General features: G+C 52.8%; 1 protein-coding gene across 1 annotated transcript; it reads left to right on the top strand.

The window, feature by feature from the left end:
• The first annotated feature begins 3628 nt into the window (after window positions 1-3628).
• On the top strand, window positions 3629-13001 carry PGLS (6-phosphogluconolactonase). The gene is made up of 5 exons (XM_030820469.1): window positions 3629-4057; window positions 8328-8435; window positions 9456-9557; window positions 9878-10018; window positions 12676-13001. The coding sequence occupies exons 1-5, from the start codon at window positions 3656-3658 to the stop codon at window positions 12811-12813; spliced, it is 891 nt and encodes a 296-aa protein (XP_030676329.1). The 5' UTR covers window positions 3629-3655; the 3' UTR covers window positions 12814-13001.
• Window positions 13002-18861: the final 5860 nt, after the last annotated feature.

Genomic DNA, 18861 nt, shown 5'->3' with positions numbered 1-18861 from the left:
TCCTCCTGCCTCGGCCTCCCAAAGTGCTGGGATTACAGGTGTGAGTCACTATGCCCAGTTTATACTGGTTTTTCGATCTCATAACCAGGAGGCTACTAAGTGACAAATGAGTGGGCATGGCGGGAGTGGTGTCTCCAGCATGGATCTGCTGGACAAAGGGGTGATTCATGACACTGGGCGGGACAGAGAGGGATGGAGCAAGGCAGTCTGAGATTTCATCATGCTCCTCAGAACAGCACGCAATTTAAAACTTATGAATTGCTTATTTCTGGAATTTTCCATTTAATATGTTTGAACTGTGGAAACCTCAGAAAGAGAAACTTTGAATAAGCGGGGACTACTGTACTCTCAACTGACTCTCACCTCTGCTCTCCCCCCCACCCCCGGTATCATAATGTTGGCATCCTGTTTGTTGTCTCTACCTCAGGGGACAGGAGGTGACAGAGCATTTGCTGGGAGAGGGCACTGAGGGGGTAACCCTTGTGTGCAGATGAGCAAGTGAATTTTTTGTTTTTTTTGTTTTGAGATGGAGTCTTGCTCTGTCATCCACGCTGGAGTGCAGTGGCACAATCTGACTTACTGCAGCCTCCGCCTCCCGGGTTCAAGCAATTCTCCTGCCTCAGCCTCCTGAGTACCTGGGATTGCAGGCACGTGCCACTACACCCAGCTCATTTTTGTATTTTTAGTAGAGACAGGGTTTCACCATGTTGGCCAGGCTGGTCTCGAACTCCTGACCTCAGGTGATCCACCCACCTTGGCCTCTCAAAGTGCTGGAATTACAGGTGTGAGCCACAGCACCCAGCTGGGCAAGTGAATTCTGACTAATCTCTCTCCAACCTCGCAACCACCTCAGGAAGTGTCACCATGGTCCCCACTGTACAGATGCAGAAACTGAGGCACAAGAAGGGGAATGGACTCATTGCCAGGGGCTCCAGGTGAGACAGTGGCCCAGTGAACTTTCTTGTTCCAAAGCCTCTAGCTGCAACAGTGTCTAGGAAGTTCCCTCCGAGTTGGCCAGAAAATAATCCCAATGACTCTTGGGCTTGAACTCTGTTAGTTTTTCTTATTAATTAATAGACTTTTTGAGTTTTCTTTCTTTCTTGTTTTGAGACGGAGTCTAGCTCTGTTGCCCAGGCTGGAGTGCAGTGGCACGATCATGGCTCACTGCAAGCTCCTTCTCCCAGGTTCACGCCATTCTCCTGCCTCAGCCTCCCAGGTAGCTGGGACCACAGGCGCCTGCCACCACACCTGGCTAATTTGTATTTTTACTAGAGACGGGGTTTCACCGTTAGCCAGGATGGTCATGATCTCCTGACCTTGTGATCCACTGGCCTCGGCCTCTCAAAGTGCTGGCATTACAGGTGTAAGCCACCGCACCCGGCCTATTTATTTGTTTGTTTAAGAGGGAGTCCTGTTCTGTCGCCCAGGCTGGAGTGCCGTGGCGCAATCTTGGCTCACTGCAACCTCTGCCTCCCGGGTTCAAGCCATTCTCCTGCCTCAGACTCCCGAGTAGCTGGGATTACAGGCATGAGCTACTACGCCTGGCTAATTTTTGTATTTTTAGTAGAGATGGGGTTTCTACTTCATTTGAGAGGCTGGTCTCGAACTCCTGGCCTCAGGTGATCCGCCTACCTCGGCCTGCCAAAGTGTTGGGATTACAGGCGTGAGGCACCACGCCTGGCCTATTCCTTTTTTTTGAGACAGAGTTTTGCTCGTTGCCCACGCTAGAGTGCAATGGTGTGATCTCAGCTCACCACAACCTCCGCCTCCGGGGTTCAAGCCATTCTCCTGCCTCCACCTCCCGAGTAGCTGAGATTACAGGCATGTGCCACCACGCCCAGCTGAGGTTTTGTATTTTTAGTAGAGACAGGGTTTCTCCATGTTGGTCAGGCTGGTCTTGAACTCCCGACCTCAGGTGATCCACCCGCCTTGGTCTCCCAAAGTGCTGGAATTGCAGGCGTGAGCCACCACGCCCAGCCCTCCTTTCTGAATAGTCCTGGCACCGTTGCCAAAGATGAGTTGACCATATATGCATAGGTTTATTTCTGCATCAGTTCCACTCATTTATTTGTATGTCTATCCTTATGCCAATACCACAATTTTGATTACTGTACCTTTTTATTAAGTTTGAAATGAGAAAGTATGAGTCCTATTTTATTCAAGATTGTTTTGGCTATTTGGGGGCCATTTGCAATTTATGATGAATTTTAGGATCAATTTGTCAATTTCAACAAAGACATTGTAAATTTGAAAGGGATTACATTGCATTTGTAGACCAATTTGTGGAGTACTGCCATCTTAACAATATTATACTTTCCAATCTATGAACATAGAATGTCTTACCATTTATTTAGATCATCTTTAATTTTTTTTTTTCAGCAAAGTTTTAGTTCTTTCGCTTGTTTCGAGACAGGGTCTCACTCTATTGCCCAGGCTGGAGTGGAGTGGCAAGAACACAGCTCACTGCAGCCTTAGCCTCCTGGGCTCAAGTGATCCTCCCACCACAGCCTCCCAAGTAGCTGGGACCATAGGCAGCTGCCACCAGATCCAGCCTTGGCTTCCCAACGTGCTGGGATTACAGCTGTGAGCCACCAAGCCCAGCTACAGCTCTCAAGAAGTACAGTCTTGTACTTCTTTTATTAAATTTATGCCTACTTTATTCTTTATGATGCTATGGTAAATGGAATTGTTTTCTTAATTTGCTACTGATTTTAAAATCCACTACCTGTGTTAGTTGAACTGCGCTTACACACATCACTGAAATGTCCCACTCTCAGAAGTGGCCCAGCCTCCCCAGGCCCACCAGGCCTTCTTCCCCTTCCAGCCCTCTGTCCAGGCAACAACTCGATCGGAGGCTTTTCTGGGCACTCAGAGGGACACAACAGCACACTAGGAGCGTTAGCTTAAAAAAATTCAACAAGCATGGCCAGGCGCAGTGGCTTTCGCCTGAATGCTACCACTTCGGGAGGCCGAGGCGGGAAGATCGCTTGAGCCCAGGGGTTCAAGACCAGCCTAGACCATATAGCAAGAGCCCGTCCTTCCGGAACAAGTAAAAAAAAAAAAAAAAAAAAAAAAAAAAAAAAAAAAAAAAATTCAACAAGCATATTTTCATCCCGTACTTTTTTTTGAGATGGAGTCTCGCTCTCTCGCCCAAGCTGGAGTGCAGTGGCACGATCTTGGCTCACTGCAACCTCCGCCACCCGGGTTCAAGCGATTCTCCTGCCTCAGCCTCCCGAGTAGTTGGGACTACAGGCGCCCGCCACCACGCCTGGCTAATTTTTTGTGTTTTTAGTAGAGACGGGGTTTCACCGTGTTAGCCAGGATGGTCTCGATCTCCTGACCTCGTGATCCGCCCGCCTCGGCCTCCCAAAGTGTTGGGATTATAGGCGTGAGCCACCGCGCCCGGCGGTGCAGGAATTTTAAAACTCGCCAAAATACGCCCTCCTTCAGAAAATTCCTGCCGCCTCGATACGACGTCCTCTTCTTCAGCTCCCCTCTCCGGTCTTCCCTGATACCGCAAGGTTGAGCATTCGGGCACTGGCCTCCCGAGCTCACTTCGACTCAGGCACAGCAGGCAAAGATTCAATGGGTAGGGCCGGACCGACGGCCGGACCGACAGCCCGACCTTCGCGGTGCTTCAATTGCCTCACTGCGCATGTGCCAGAGACAATCGCCCAAAGTACTCGAAACCCAGCGGCAGGGCCGGCCCTTGCGCAGGCGTACTAGCGGCCGTAGGGAGCGCTTCCTCCTCCCCGCAGCCGCCCTCGCCATGGCCGCGCCGGCCCCGGGCCTCATCTCGGTGTTCTCGAGCCCCCAGGAGCTGGGTGCATCGCTCGCGCAGCTGGTGGCCCAGCGCGCAGCATGCTGCCTGGCGGGGGCCCGCGCCCGTTTCGCGCTTGGCCTCTCGGGCGGGAGCCTTGTCTCGATGCTAGCCCGCGAGCTGCCCGCCGCCGTCGCCCCTGCCGGGCCAGCCAGCTTAGCGCGCTGGACGCTGGGCTTCTGCGACGAGCGCCTCGTGCCCTTCGATCACGCCGAGAGCACGTACGGCCTCTACCGGGTGAGAGCTACGGGGGCCGCCGGGGGTCACGCCGAGAGGGCCACAGCCACCGCCTACACCCCGGCTACGGAGGCCGCCGGGGGCCATGCCGAGAGGGCCGCGCCCACTGTCTGCACCTTGGCTACGGGGGCCGCTGGGAGTCACGCCGAGAGGGCCGCGCCCACTGCCTGCACCTCGGCTACGGGGGCCACTGGGTATCATGCCAAGAGGGCCGTGCCCACTGCCTGCACCTCGGCTACGTGGGCCGCTGGGGGTCATGCCAAGAGGGCCGCGCCCGCCGGTTGCACTTGGCTACGAGGGCAACTGGGGGTCATGCCGAGATGGCCACGCCCACTGCCTTCACCTCGACTACGGGGGCCGCTGGGGGTCTTGCCCGCAGGGCTCGCCCGCCGCCTGAACCCCGCCTACAGTGGGTCGCGCAGGACCTCACTGCGCCATCTGCCTTTATCTGGGCAGGGCTAGAAATGGTCTACTTGCAGTCCGTCTTCATGGTTCATCTGGTGGCCAGGCAGAGGGAACGGCACGGGCAAGGGCCTGGAAGGGAATCCGAGTGGCCCATGTCAAACGATGCCCGTAACTCAGCCCCTTAGCGGACGGGGGCACGAGGAATCAGGTGTAGAGCCTGAGTCTCAGGGTCCTGTTCTCTTAACCCCAGCGAGTTCTCGGGGATCCCTGCGCGGCTTTGCCGCTCTGATGGTTCTGCTTCCAGGCTGTTTATCTTTGGCTTTGAGCCTCAAGATTCTATAGAATCAGAGGAACGCGCTCTTTTTACAGACAGGGAAACTGAGGCTTGGAGGAGCCTTGGCCTGGCCGAGGGAAGAGTGGGAGGGGCGGGCTCAAAGGCCAGGAACCTCAAGTCACCTGAGCCTGGCAGCGTCAAGGGACACCCCATGCTGGGTGTGTCGTCTTCTCTTTGCATAGAATCTTGAGCTGGTGATGGTTTTGTGGGTTTTTTATTAAGAGAAAAGGCTTACTGAACGCTTTATATGCATCAATTCATGAATCCGTACCACAGCCTATGAGATGTTACACGCATTTCACAGATGGAGAAACTGAGGCCAGAAGAGGCGAGCTTACCTGCCCAAGGCATCTAGTGACCAGAGGGGCAGCCAGGGTGTGACACTTCCTCATCTGACTTCGTAGTTGGGTACACATTTAACTTCCGCCTTCTTGTGTGTGTTTTCCAAGAGCATCATTAAAAAGTTTTGGCCGGGCGCGGTGGCTCACGCCTGTAATCCCAGCACTTTGGGAGGCCGAGGTGAGTAGATCACCTGAGGTCAGGATTTCGAGACCAGCCTGGCCAACGTGGCAAAACCCTGTCTCTACTACAAAAAATACAAAAATTGGCTATGTGCGGAGGCTCACGCTTGTAATTCCAGCACTTTGGGAGGCTGAGGTGGGCGGATCACGAGGTCAGGAGTTTGAGACCACCCTGACCAACATGGTGAAACCTGTCTCTACTAAAAATACAAAAATTAGCCAGGCGTGGTGGTGCGCGCCTGTAATCCCAGCTACTCGGGAGGCTGAGGCAGGAGTGAGGAATGATCAGTGAGCCGAGATCATGCCATTAGACTCCAGCCTGGGCAACAGAGCGAGACTGTCTTAAAGAAAAAAAAAAAAAGCGGGTTTTTGGCCGGGTGTGGTGGCTCATACCTGTAATCCCAGCACTTTGGGAGGCCAAGGATGGCGGATCACCTGAGGTCAGGTGTTGGAGACCAGCCTGGCCAACATGGCGAGACCCCGTCTCTACTAAAAATAACAAAAATTAGCTGGGTATGGTGGCGCACGCCTGTAATCCCAGCTACAGGGGAGGCTGAGGCACGAGAATCGCTTGAATCCAGGAGGCGGAGGTTGCAGTGAGCTGAGATCATGCCACTGCACTCCAGCCTGGGCGACATTTGAGACTGTCTCAAATAATTGTGAAATGCTGCAGAGTGCTAGGGAATAGGGAGTGAGCATTTGTCAAGGGCTATGGGGTGGGGGGTCCTGAGAAGGTGCCATTTGAGCTGAGAGCTGGAGCATGTGCAGGAGCTGGCCATGGTCAAGCTATGGCAAGAGGGCTCAGCCAAGGCCAAGGCTGTGTGATGGGAACAAACCTGAAGCCAGGACTTGCTCCTTCTGCCTGTTCTCTGTGAGGGGAATCATATTGGTTCCCTAGGGCTACATAACAAATGACCACAAACTGAGTGGCTTAAAGCCACAGGAATTTATTCTCTCACCGTTTTGGAGGCCAGAAGTCTGAAATCAAGGTGTTGGTGGAGTCACGCCCCATCTGAAAGCTCTTTGGGGGGATCCTTCATTTTCTCCTCCATCTTCTGGGGGCTCTGGGCGTTCCTTGGCTTGGGGTCACACCATTCCAATTCCTGTCTCTGTCTGCACATGGCCTTCTCGGATTCTGTGTGTCTTCTCATCTTATATATGGACGCCAGTCATTGGATTTAGGGCGCACACTAATCCACTATGACTTGTTCTTAACTAATTACATCTGCAAAGACCCTATTTCCTTCCTTCCTTCCTTCCCTCCCTCCCTACCTCCCTCCCTCCCTTCCTTCTTCCCTTCCTATACTTTCTTCTCTTTTCCTTTCCTTTTCTTTCTTTTTTTGAGATAGGATCTTGCTATGTTGCCCAGACTGGAGTGCAGAGGCACGATCATGGCTTACTGCAGCCTTCAACTCCGGGCTCTATCAATCCTCCTGCCTCAGCCTCCTCAGTACCTGGTACTACAGGTGTGCACCACCAGGCCCAGCTAATTTTTTTTTTTTTTTTTTTTTTGAGTCGGAGTTTGGCCCTTGTTGCTCAGGCTGGAGTGCAATGGCGCGATCTCGGCTCACCACAACCTCCGCCTCCCAGGTTCAAGTGATTCTCCTGCCTCAGTCTCCCAAGGAGCTGGGATTACAGGCATTCACCACCACGCCCAGCTAATTTTTTATTTTTAGTAGAGATGGGCTTTCTCCATGTTGGTCAGGCTGGTCTCAAACTCCTGACCTCAGGTGATCCGCCCACTTTGGCCTCCCAAAGTGCTGGGATTACAGGCATGAGCCACCATGCCAGGCCGCTAATTTTTTATTTTAGGTAAATATGAAGTCTCACTATGTTGCCCAGGCTGGTCTCAAACTCCTGGGCTCAACCGATTGTCGCACGTCAGCCTCCCAAAGTGCTGGGATTACAGCCGTGAGCCACCATGCCTGGCCATTTTCTGGTGTTTATAAGCCTCAAGTTTATGGTATTTTGTGATAGCAGCCTGCATAGACTAACACAGGGACCTTGGACAAAGCAGAGTGGTCTTTCCAACTATGGATACGATTGTGTCCCTCCCCAGCTCACACACCCTCCTTGGCTCCCCACTGCCCTCAGTGTGGAGCTCATACTCCTCAGGTCAACATTCCGGGCAGTCAGCCCCTGCGTTTACTTCGTGGCTCACCTTAGCATTGCCTCAGCTCACTGAGCTAGACTCTGCACAAACACGAGGCACCGAGACATGGACGCCATCTCAGAGCAGATCAGGGCCCCTGGGGCGCATCTCAGTGGGATAGGGCTGCAGCTTTCTCCTTGATCCAAGTGCTTTTGAGTTAAATCTGCTTCCAACTACTCCACCATTGACAGGCCAGGGCATCTACTGTGCGCTGGCCACAAGTGCTGGGCCTGGGCAAGGCTGGCCCCCACTCCCTGTAGTGGGGCAGGTGCAGGCGGGGGTGGCTGCTCAGAGGAGGTGGCCTGAGGGATGTATATGAGTTTCCCAGGCAGCCTTAGGAGGGAGGGTGGGGATGGAGAAGGTCACCCTTCTCCGTGGAGGGTGGTGAGGGGCTGAGTTTTATCCCAAGGGCCGTGGGACCCTGGAGGCTTTGAAACAGGACAATGGGCTGGCTAGACAGGTGCAGGCTATGGCCAGGAAACCCCTCAAATACAACGGAATTGAAAGACTCCTGTTGGAATGCTGGCCCCCACTGGAACCACCATGATCCCGATTCACCCAGGAGGGGGCCACCCTCCTGTCCAGCCCCCCAAGAGCAGCAGGGCTCCCTCTTGCCCTTGAACCTCCTCTGCCCTGAGAGGCGGCGTCACCCAGGGCTCAGGATCCTGGCTTCCAGCATTCCAGAGGTGACTCACCAACCAAAGTGTCACTCACCAACTGAAGGACCTTGCACAAATGCACCAGCCTCCCCATGCCTCAGTCTCCCCATCTGTAAATGAGTGTTATGACGGTACTGTCATAACCTCCCTGGAGGATCCAGGTGGTCTGTTGGTGACATTGTCCCTCTGTTGGCTGCAGACGCATCTTCTCTCCAGATTGCCGATCCCAGAAAGCCAGGTGATCACCATTAACCCCGAGCTGCCTGTGGAGGAGGCGGCTGAGGACTACGCCAAGAAGCTGAGACAGGTGAGCCCCGAGGAGCAGCCGCAAGGGAGTCACATCCACGAAGTGGCCACACTCTGGGCAACAGAACGGCCTTCTGATTGTCACCAGCAGGAACTGCCCCAGGGATCACTGGCAGATCCCTTTGAGGAATCCCCTCTTCAAGGCCACAGCCCTGTCCTGGGGAGCCTGAAGGCCACCTGGCCTCTGTTGCCCAGGTAACAGGCCTGGGTCCTCACATCTTGGGGAAATATGATGGGTATGGCTTTGATCACAGGCTATGTTGAGTACATTGAGCACTGTTTCCTGCATTACAGCTACTTGTATTTCTTTTTTTTTTTTTTTTTTTTTTTTTTAAGACGGAGTCTTGCTCTGTCGTCCAGGCTGGAGTGCAGTGGCGTGATCATGGCTCACTGCAAGCTCCGCCTCCCATGTTCACGCCATTCTCCTGCCTCAGCCTCCCGAATAGCTGGGACTACAGGCGCCTGCCACCACGCCTGGCTAATTTTTTTGTATTTTTTTAGTAGAGACGGGATTTCACCGTGTTAGCCAGGATGGTCTCGATCTCCTGACCTCGTGATCTGCCTCGGCCTCCAAAGTGCTGGGATTACAGGTGTGAGCCACTGCGGGCCTTTTTTTTTTTTTTTTTTTTTGAGATGGAGTCCCACTCTGTCACTCTGTCACCTAGGCTGGAGTGCCGTGATGCAATCTCAGCTCACTGCAACCTCTGCCTCCCGGGCTCAAGTGATTATCCTGCCTCAGCCTCCCAAGTAGCTAGGACTACAGGCGCCTGCCACCATGCCTGGCTAATTTTTGTATTTTTAGTAGAGACGGGGTTTCATCATGTTGGCCAGGCTGGTCTTGAACTGACCTCGTGATCCGCCCACCTCGGCCTCCCAAAGTGCTGGGATTTCAGGTGTGAGCCACCGCACCCAGCCACAGCTACTTGTATTTTTTTTATCTGACAACTGTCTCTGTGTCCTCTGAGTCTCCCCTGCCCCTGCCACCTACAACCTCTCAAGGCTGTCTTCTCCCCACGCCCAGGCATTCCAAGGGGACTCCATCCCGGTTTTCGACCTGCTGATCCTGGGAGTGGGCCCCGATGGTCACACCTGCTCACTCTTCCCAGACCACCCCCTCCTCCAGGTGAGCACACCGATGCGGGGTTCCACCCTAGTCCTGAGCCCAGTCTCTAATATCTGGGACTTCCAGAGGGTGGGCCACCTGCGGGGTGGGGTGTCTAGAGCCGGGGTTCAAGTCAGCCTCCACCAACGTACCTGCCTGCTGGGCTCAACCCTTCCAGGTCTCAGTTGAACCCCTTAAAACAAGGACCTTAAACTACCCACCATGGGATTGTTAGTAGGATGGGATGGAACGGTGGCTAGACCAGGCCTGGTATGTGTAAGTGTCCAAGAAGCCGAAGTGACATTGTCCTTCTGCCTCCATCCCTGGGCTTCCTCCCCAAGGAGCGGGAGAAGATTGTGGCTCCCATCAGTGACTCCCCGAAGCCACCGCCACAGCGTGTGACCCTCACACTACCTGTCCTGAATGCAGCACGAACTGTCATCTTTGTGGCAACCGGAGAAGGCAAGGCAGCTGTTCTGAAGGTAACAGCTGAGGGTTCTAGTCCCGGGAAGTTCATAGGCATGTGGGTCCCAGGGACAGAAAATGGCCCCAGACATTATTGTGCTGAAGCATCAGATCTGAAGAAAACTCAGTCATTCTTGGGTTGAAAGGTAACTTGAAATTGCAATTAGAAAAAAAGGAAAAAAAAAAAAACCAGAAAATTGCAATTAAAGGCTAGTTAGGTATTAACTGGCATGAAATGAAATTGATGAGATGAGACCAAAGCTGCATTCAGAGGTAAATTAATAGCATTCAAATGCATTTTTAAAAAATTATTGGCTGGGCACGGTGGCTCACGCCTGTAATCCCAGCACTTTGGGAGGCCGAGGTGGGTGGATCACGAGGTCAGGAGATCGAGACCATCCTGGCTAACACAGTGAAACTCTCTCTCTACTAAAAATACAAAAAAATTAGCCAGGCATGGTGGTGGGCACCTGTAATCCCAGCTACTCATGAGGCTGAGGCAGGAGAATGGCGTGAACCTGAGAGGCAGAGCTTGCAGTGAACCGAGATCGCACCATTGCACTCTGGCCTGGGATGCAGAGTGAGACTCTGTCTCAAGAAAAAAAAAAAAAAGAAAAAAATTATTAAGTAGCAAACCATTGAAATAAATCAAGTGCTTTCCTGTAGAATTAGAAAAAGGACAATAATGTATATCTACAAAAGTCAGTGGCAGGACTTAGTGAAATTAAAATCAGAAATTAATGAGTCGGTTAATATATTTTAAACTTTAATGGTAAGTAGATCTAAAAGATAGACAAGCTCCTGACAAGGCTAATCAAGAGAAAAAAAAATCACGTGGTATTATGAATAAAATAAAAGGTACTGTTATGTAAAGTACTTTAGGAAAATACAAATTCATCACAGCATTAAAAATAAACTAAATAATTAAAAAGGTTTTAGTTGCCTTCGTTGAAAAGACCAACAACTACAGAAGAAACTGGAAATATATTTTTATTTATTTATTTGCTTTTTGGTATTGTTGAGACAGAGTCTCCGTCTGTCGCCAAGGCTGGAGTGCAGTGATGTGACCTCAGCTCACTGCAATCTCTACCTCCCAGGTTCAAGTGGTTCTTCTGCCTCAGCCTCCCAAGTAGCTGGGATTACAGGCACCTGCCACCACACCCAGCTAATTTTTGTATTTTTAGTAAAGACAGGGTTTCACCATGTTGGCCAGGCTGGTCTCAAACTCCTAACCTCAAGTGATCCTCCTGCCTCAGCCTCCCGAGTAGCTGGGATTACAGGCACCTGCCATCACACCCAGCTAATTTTTGTATTTTTAGTAAAGACAGGGTTTCACCATGTTGGCCAGGCTGGTCTCAAACTCCTAACCTCAAGTGATCCACCCCCCTCAGCCTCCCAAAGTGCTGGGATTACAGGCATGAACCACCGCACCCGGCCCAGAAAAGTTTTATTGGAACATAGCCACACCCGCTTATGTATGTATTGTCTGCAGCTGCTCTGGGGCCAGAACTGCAGAGCTGAGTGGTTGCAACAGAGACTGGATGGTCTGCAGAGCTTAATCTATTGATTCTGGTCTTTTGCTGAAAAAGGGTGTCAACTGCAGTATTAAAACAGTTACAGACCAGGCACAGTGGCTCATGCCTGCACTTTGGGAGGCTGAGGCAGGAGGATTGCTTGAGTCTAGGAGTTTGAGACTAGTCTGGGCAACATAGCAAGACCCTGTCTCTACAAAAAATAAAAAATTAGCTGGGCATGGGTGCCACGTGCCTGTGGTCCCAGATACTTAGCAGACTGAGGCAAGAGGATCGCTTGAGCCTCAGAGATTGAGGCTGCAGTGAGCCTTGATGCCGTCACTGTACTCCAGCCTGGATGACAGTGCAAGACCTTGTCTCAAAAAAAAAAATAAAAATAGTTACAGTGGACTGAGCATGGTGGCTCAACGCGGGAGTTCAAGACCAGCCTGGCTAATATGGTGAAACCCCGTGTCTACTAAAAATATAAAAAATTAGGCCGGGCACGGTGGCTCACACCTGTAATCCCAACATTTGGGAGGCCTAGGCGGGTGGATCACCTGAGGTCAGGAGTTCTAGACCAGCCTGGCCAACATGATGAAACTGTCTCTACTAAAAACAAAAAATTTAGCCGGGTGTAGTGGGAGGCGCCTGTAATCCCAGCTACTTGGGGGGGCCGAGGCAGGAGAATTGCTTGAAGCCAGGAGGCGGAAGTTGCAGTGAGCCAAGATCGCACCATCACGCCATCACACTCCAGCCTGGGGGACAAGATCGAGACTTCGTCTCAAAAAAAAAAAAAAAGAAAAAAGTTAGCCGAGCGTGGTGGCACTTGCCTGTAATCCCAGCTACTCGGGAGGCTGAGGCAGAAGAATCGCCAGAAACCGGGAGGCAGAGGTTGCAGTGAGCCAAGATCGCACCACTGCACTCCAGCCTGGGCGACAGAGTGAGACTCCATCTCAAAATAAATAAATAAAAATAGTTAAAGTGGATAGAAAGGAAGGGACTCTTGTCCCTGCTGTTTGGCACTAGGACAGCTGAGCTGGGCATTGTCACATTTTGAAGATACAAGAGTCTTATTTATCCTTGGTTGGGGAGCCAGGAGAGTGCCGAGGGGCGGCGCCTGGGCCGCGGGCGGGGCCTTACTCTTCTGCCCTCTTCTGCAGCGCATTTTGGAGGACCAGGAGGAAAACCCGCTGCCCGCCGCCCTGGTCCAGCCCCACACCGGGAAACTGTGCTGGTTCTTGGACGAGGCGGCCGCCCGCCTCCTGACCATACCCTTCGAGAAGCATTCCACTTTGTAGCTGGCCAGAGGGACGCTGCAGCTGGGACCAGGCACGCGGCCCAAGGGGCTGGGCCCCTGCTGGCTGCCACTCTCCGGGCTCTCCTTTCAAAAAACCACGTGGTGCTGCTGCTGGAAGCCAACAGCCCGGGGCTCAACACACAGGCTGTGGCTCTGGACATCCAGATATTAAAAGGAGCGTTGCTGGAAGTCTGCACTGTCTCGCGGTGTTTGATGGCAGCAGGCCTGGGGGTGCCCTGGCCCCGGTTCTAATCCACAGCCCTCATCTGTGGGGAGGAAGGTGGGGCCTACTCCCCTGGGGCATAGCCACCATGGATGAATTTCTTAAGACAACAGGCTGGGCACGGTGGCTCACACCTGTCATCCCAGCACTTTGGGAGGATGAGGTGGGCAAATCACTTGAGGTCAGGAGTTCGAGACTAGCCTGGCCAACATAGTGAAATCTCATCTCTACTAAAAATACAAAAATTAGCTGGGCGCGGTGGCTCACGCCTGTAATCCCAGCACTTTGGGAGGCCGAGGCGGGCAGATCATGAGGTCAGGAGTTGGGGACCATCCTGGCTAACACGGTGAAACCCCGTCTCTACTAAAAATATTTTAAAAATTAGTCGGATGTAGGTGGTGCACGCCTGTAGTCCCAGCTACTCAGGAGGCTGAGGCAGGAGAATGGTGTAAAACCCAGGAGGCGAAGCTTGCAGTGAGCCGAGATCGCACCACTGCACTCCAGCCTGGGAGACAGAGCGAGACTCCATCTCAAAAAAAAAAAAAAAAAAAAAAAAAAAAAAAAAAAAAAAATTAGCTGGGCGAGGCCGGGCACGGTGGCTCACGCCTGTAATCCCAGCACTTTAGGAGGCCGAGGCAGGCGGATCACGAGGTCAGGAGATCGAGACCATCCTGGCTAACACGGTGAAACCCCGTCTCTACTAAAAATACAAAAAATTAGCCAGGCATGGTGGCGGGCGTCTGTAGTCCCAGCTACTCACGAGGCTGAGGCAGGAGAATGGCGTGAACCTGGGAGGCGGAGCTTGCAGTGAGCCGAGATCGCGCCACTGCACTCCAGCCTGGGCGACAGAGCAAGACTCCGTCTCAAAAAAAAAAAAAAAATTAGCCAGGCGTGGTGGCACATGCCTGTAGTCCCAGCTACTCGGGAGGCTGAGACAGGAGAATCGCTTGAACCTGGGAGGCAAAGGTTGCAGTGAGCTGTGATTGCACCCCTGTACTCCAGCCTGGGTGACGGGGCGAGACTCTGTCTCAAAAAGAAAGAAAAAGAAAAAAATTAGCCGGGCATAGTGGTGTGCACCTGTAGTCCCAGCTACTTGGGAGGCTGAGGCACAATGATCGCTTGAACCGGGGAGGCGGAGGTTGCAGTGAGCTGAGATCTCGCCACTGCACTCCACCCTGGGTGACAGAGCGAGACTCTTGTCTCAAGGAAAAAAAAAAAAAAAAAAAAGATGGGCACGGTGGCTCATGCCTGTAATCTCAGCACTTTGGGAGGCTGAGGTGGGCAGATCACCCGAGGTCAGGAGTTCGAAACCAGCCTGATCAATATGGCAAAACCCTATCTCTACTGAAAATACAAAAATTAGCTGGGTGTGGTGGCATGCGCCTGTAATCCCAGCTACTTGGGAGGCTGAGACAGGAGAATTGCTTGAACCCGGGAGGCAGAGGTTGCAGTGAGCCAAGATTGTGCCATTGCACTCCAGCCTGGGCAACAAGAGAGAAATTCCATCTTAAAATGAAACAAAACAAATGTATTCTGTCTTAGCTATAGAGATCAGAAGTCCAAGGTCAAGGTGGCAGCAGGGCTGGTTCCCTCTGGAGGCTCTGAGGCAGAGCCCATCCCAGGCCTCTCCTGTCCTTGGCATTTCTTAGCTTGTGGCCGTGTCACTCCAGTCTCTCCTTGTCTTCACTTGGACTTCTACCTCTTGTGTGTTCTCTCCTCCTATTTATTTATTTTTTTGAGACAGGGTCTCGCTCTGTCACCCAGGCTGGAGTGCAGTGGTACAATCACAGCTCACTGCAGCCTCCATCTCCTGGGCTAAAGCGATCCTCTCAGCTCAGCCTCCCAAGTAGCTGGCACTACAGATGCGCACCACCACGCCTGGCTACTTGTAAAAATTTTTTGTAGAGACAGGGCCTTGGTATGTTGCCCAGGTTGGTCTCAAACCCCTGAGATAAGCGATCCTCCAGCCTCAGCCTCCCAAAATGTTGGGATTACAGGCATGAACCACTGTGCCCAGCCCTCTTTTCTTATAAGGACACCTCTCATTGGATTTAGGATCGCCTTGCACCCAGGATGGTTTCATCTCAAGATACCAAATGAGTATTCCAAATAAGGTCACATGCCGAGTTTCCTGGGTCAGGACGTAGACATGTCCTTTGGGGGACATAAGTCAACCCTCTGCTGAGCTCCAACTGCACTGACAGGGCGAAGCACTGCATTCGGCCACGCTGCAGACCTGCTTAGAGCCTTGAAAGCACCAGAGAGTCTAGTCTCCATGTGCTGGGCTCCTGCACATTTTCCCAGAATGCATCTGCTCATGGCCCACCCTTCAGCTTTCTCTGGGCCCCAGGGACGACAGTGTGGGAGGCTGGTGGGTGCATGGGGGCTGCCCAGCCACGTGCAAGCTTCTGTAGGGGGATCCAGAGGAGGCACCCGGCTGAGCAGGAGGTGGGAATTGAAACCTGCACAGAGGCGGCTGTGTGGGGTGAGAGTGGAGCCGAAACCACAGAAAGTGAAGTTTCCTTCAACGTCTTGTCCCGGCGGGCCACTCAGATATGAGAGTGAGGAAGTGGGATGGGGCCTGAGCGGAAGGAGGTTGGTAAACAGCAAAGAGCGCTGACTGGAAGCTCAGCTGTGGGCCTGGGTGAGGGCAGGTGGCCGTGGCCCCCAGAGTGGCAGGCACGGGGCTGAGAAGTGAAGGGAAATTGAGCAGCCAGCGCAGGGACCCCACATGGACGGTTCTGCCTGGGGCTGTCACCATCTCCTACTCTTTCCCGAGAGTGACAACTCTTCCTGCTCCGTTTTGCCTTCGGAGTGAAATCCACCCTTCTCACAAGGCTCCACGTGGCCCCTTTCACCTCCCCCTCTCCCCAGCAGCAACAGCCCCTCACTCAGTCTCCCTGCAGCGCACCTACTTCCTGCTGTTCCTGGAGCCCACTGAGCACATTCCCACCCCAGGGCCTTTGCCTGTGCTGAGCCCGCTGCCCGGTATCTCCTTTCCTGCAGCTTTTTACATGGCTTGGGCCCTCGCTTTCTTTATTGGGGGGACACGGTCTTGCTCTGTCATCCAGGCTGGGAGTGCAGTGGTGTGATCTCAGCTCACTGCAACCTCCACCTCACGGGTTCACACGATTCTCCTGCCTCAGCCTCTCAAGTAGTTGGTTCTACAGGCACCCACCACCACTCCCGGCTAATTTTGGTATTTTTAGTAGAAACATCAAGTTTCACCATGCTGGCCAGGCTGGTCTCGAACTCCTGACCTCAAGCGATCCACTTGCCTCAACCTCCCAAAGTGCCGGGATTACAGGCAGGAACCACTGCACCCAACTCCTCGCTTCCTTTCACCTCTGTGACCCCTCCATGCCCATCTATCCCCTCCTGCTGCATCCCTTTTTCTTCCTTGCCTGTCTCATCATCTGATGGTTTTCTTTTTTTTTTTTTTTTGAGACAGAGTCTCGCCCTGTTGCTTAGGCTGGAGTGCAGTGGTCTGATCTCAGCTCACTGCAACCTCCTCCTCCTGGGTTCAAGTGATTCTCCTGACTCATCCTCCTGAGTAGCTAGGATTACGGGTGCACACCACAACACCTGGCTATTTTTTGTATTTTTAGTAGAGACAGGGTTTCACCATGTTGGCCAGGCTGGTCTCGAACTCCTGACCTCAGGTGACCCGCCTGCCTCGGCCTCCCAAACTGCTGGGATTACAGGCTTGAGCCACAACGGCTGGCTGAAAAACCATTAATTTTTTTAAAGGAAGAAATGAATCCTGGGGTGTTAGTGAAGATTACATTCAGATATTACTAGAGGCTTAAGCAAAATGGAGGTTTAGCTCTGTCTCTGGAGAGACACCATTCAGGTCTGGTAGAACAATGTCACACATTCTTCAGGAACCCCAGCTCCTTCTACATCATTGCTTTGCACTGTCATCAGCTGGATTCTGCCTCATGGCCCAAGGTGGCTGCTTGTGCTCCAGCCATTGTGTCCACATTCCAGCCCTAGCATAAAGAAGCTCCCCAGGATTCACCCAAATCACTTCTGCTCACTCCTTTATGGCCAGCCTGGGTTGCACAGCCCCACATAGCAGCAAGGAAGTCTGGAAGATGAGTCTCCATTGGACAGCCATGGGCTCCGTTATGAACAGGGATTCTACTACTGAGGCCAACAGGAGCAATGGACATTGAGGGACACGTGTTCTCTATTCATTGATGACCCGCCCACCTGCCTCAGGGGCTCCCTGGGGATCTTGCCATCCGAGGGGCCACACTCTGGACTTTCCTTCCTCCAGCCTGGAGCCTCTGGCTGCTGGGAAGTGTTCAGTGTCCTTGAGAGATCTTCAAGGACCCACCCCACTCCCCAGCCAAAGCTGGATCCAGAGCTCAGTGCTTGACACTCCCCTCATCAGAAAACCTGTGATGGCTCCATTTGATCATATTTCAGCTTGGAGTGTAGACTGCAAGCCCTCCCTCCCTCCCTCCCTCCATTCATTCATGCACACATTTATTCATGCATTCATTCAGCAAACATCGAGGGCTGCTCTGTGCCAGGCACAAAACAGGTGAAGGGGTGGAGACACCCAACTAACCAAACCAGGTCAAATGCTGGGACATGAAGGTCGTGCCCAACCAGTCCAGGGGCACAGGGACGGCTCTCCAAGGGGCTGGTATCTGGTCTTTTCACCTGAGGAGTGAAGCTTGGGCGACCACGTGCAGGAGGCGGGAGCAAGAGTTCTCCAGGCACTGGACAAGACCGCGGGGGTCAGAGGGACATGGGGGCTTCGGGAGCTACAGGCGGCTGAGTGGAGCCAGAGGGTTCTTGGAGCGATGAAGCTGGGTCCTCAGTGGTGCTTTCCCAGAGGGCAGTGGGAGAGCTTCCGGAGGTCAGCACTGAGGGTTTGGAGGTGCTGGAGATGGGGTCTGGGCCCAAGAAAAGGGACACCTTCGCTGGGTGAGGTGGCTCACACCTGTAATCCCAGCACTTTGGGAGGCCAAGGCGAGAAGATCACCTGAGGTCAGGAGTTTGAGACCAGCCTGGCCCACATGGCGAAACCCTATCTCTACGAAACAAAACAAAACAAAACAAAACAAAATTAACCAGAAATCGCTTGAACCCAGGAGGCGAAGGTGGCAGTGAGCCAAGATCATGCCACTGCACTACAGCCTGGGCAACAGAGTGAGACACCGTCTAAAAAAGAACACTTTAGGAGGTCAAGGCAGATCATGAGGTCAGGAGTTCGAGACCAGCCTGGCCAACATAATGAAACCCCGTCTCTACTGAAAATACAAAAAATTAGCTGGGCGTGGTGGTGGGCACCTGTAATCCCAGCTACTCGGGAGGCTGAGGCAGGAGAATCGCTTGAACTCGGGAGGTGGAGGTTGCAGTGAGCCAAGATCGTGCCATTGCACTCCAGTCTGGGCGACAGTGCGAGACTCCGTCTCAAATAAAAAAAAAAAAAGACACCTTTAAGAGACACTTAAAACGTGAAATATGCCAGGTGTGGTGGCTCATGCCTGTAATCCTAACATTTTGGGAGGCCAGGCGGCCGGATCACTTGAGTCCAGAAGTTTGAGACGAGCCTAGGCAACATAGGAAGACCCCCGTGTCTACAAAAAACACAAAAATTAGCCAGGCATGGTGGTGGCGTGTGCCTGTGGGCCCAGCTACTCTGGAGGCTGAAGCTAGAGGGTCGCTTGAGCACAAGAGTTCCAGGCTGCAGTGAGCCATGATCGTGCCACTGCACTCTAGCCTGAGTGACAGGGCAAGACCCTGTCTCTAAAAAAAAAAAAGGAAAAAGAAATGCAGTCCAGATGATGGACTGGTGGGAGGGACAAT

The sequence above is a fragment of the Nomascus leucogenys genome, chromosome 10, assembly GCF_006542625.1.
Source record: "Nomascus leucogenys isolate Asia chromosome 10, Asia_NLE_v1, whole genome shotgun sequence".
NCBI lineage: Eukaryota > Metazoa > Chordata > Mammalia > Primates > Hylobatidae > Nomascus > Nomascus leucogenys.
This window is presented reverse-complemented; position numbering and strand designations above follow the sequence as displayed.

Coding starts and splice junctions, on each gene's coding strand:
- PGLS (XM_030820469.1), top strand. CDS start 3,656: ATGTGCCAGAGACAATCGCCCAAAGTACTCGAAACCCAGCGGCAGGGC. Junction 4,058..8,327: donor GCACGTACGGCCTCTACCGG/GTGAGAGCTACG, acceptor TGTTGGCTGCAG/ACGCATCTTCTCTCCAGATT. Junction 10,019..12,675: donor GCAAGGCAGCTGTTCTGAAG/GTAACAGCTGAG, acceptor CCTCTTCTGCAG/CGCATTTTGGAGGACCAGGA.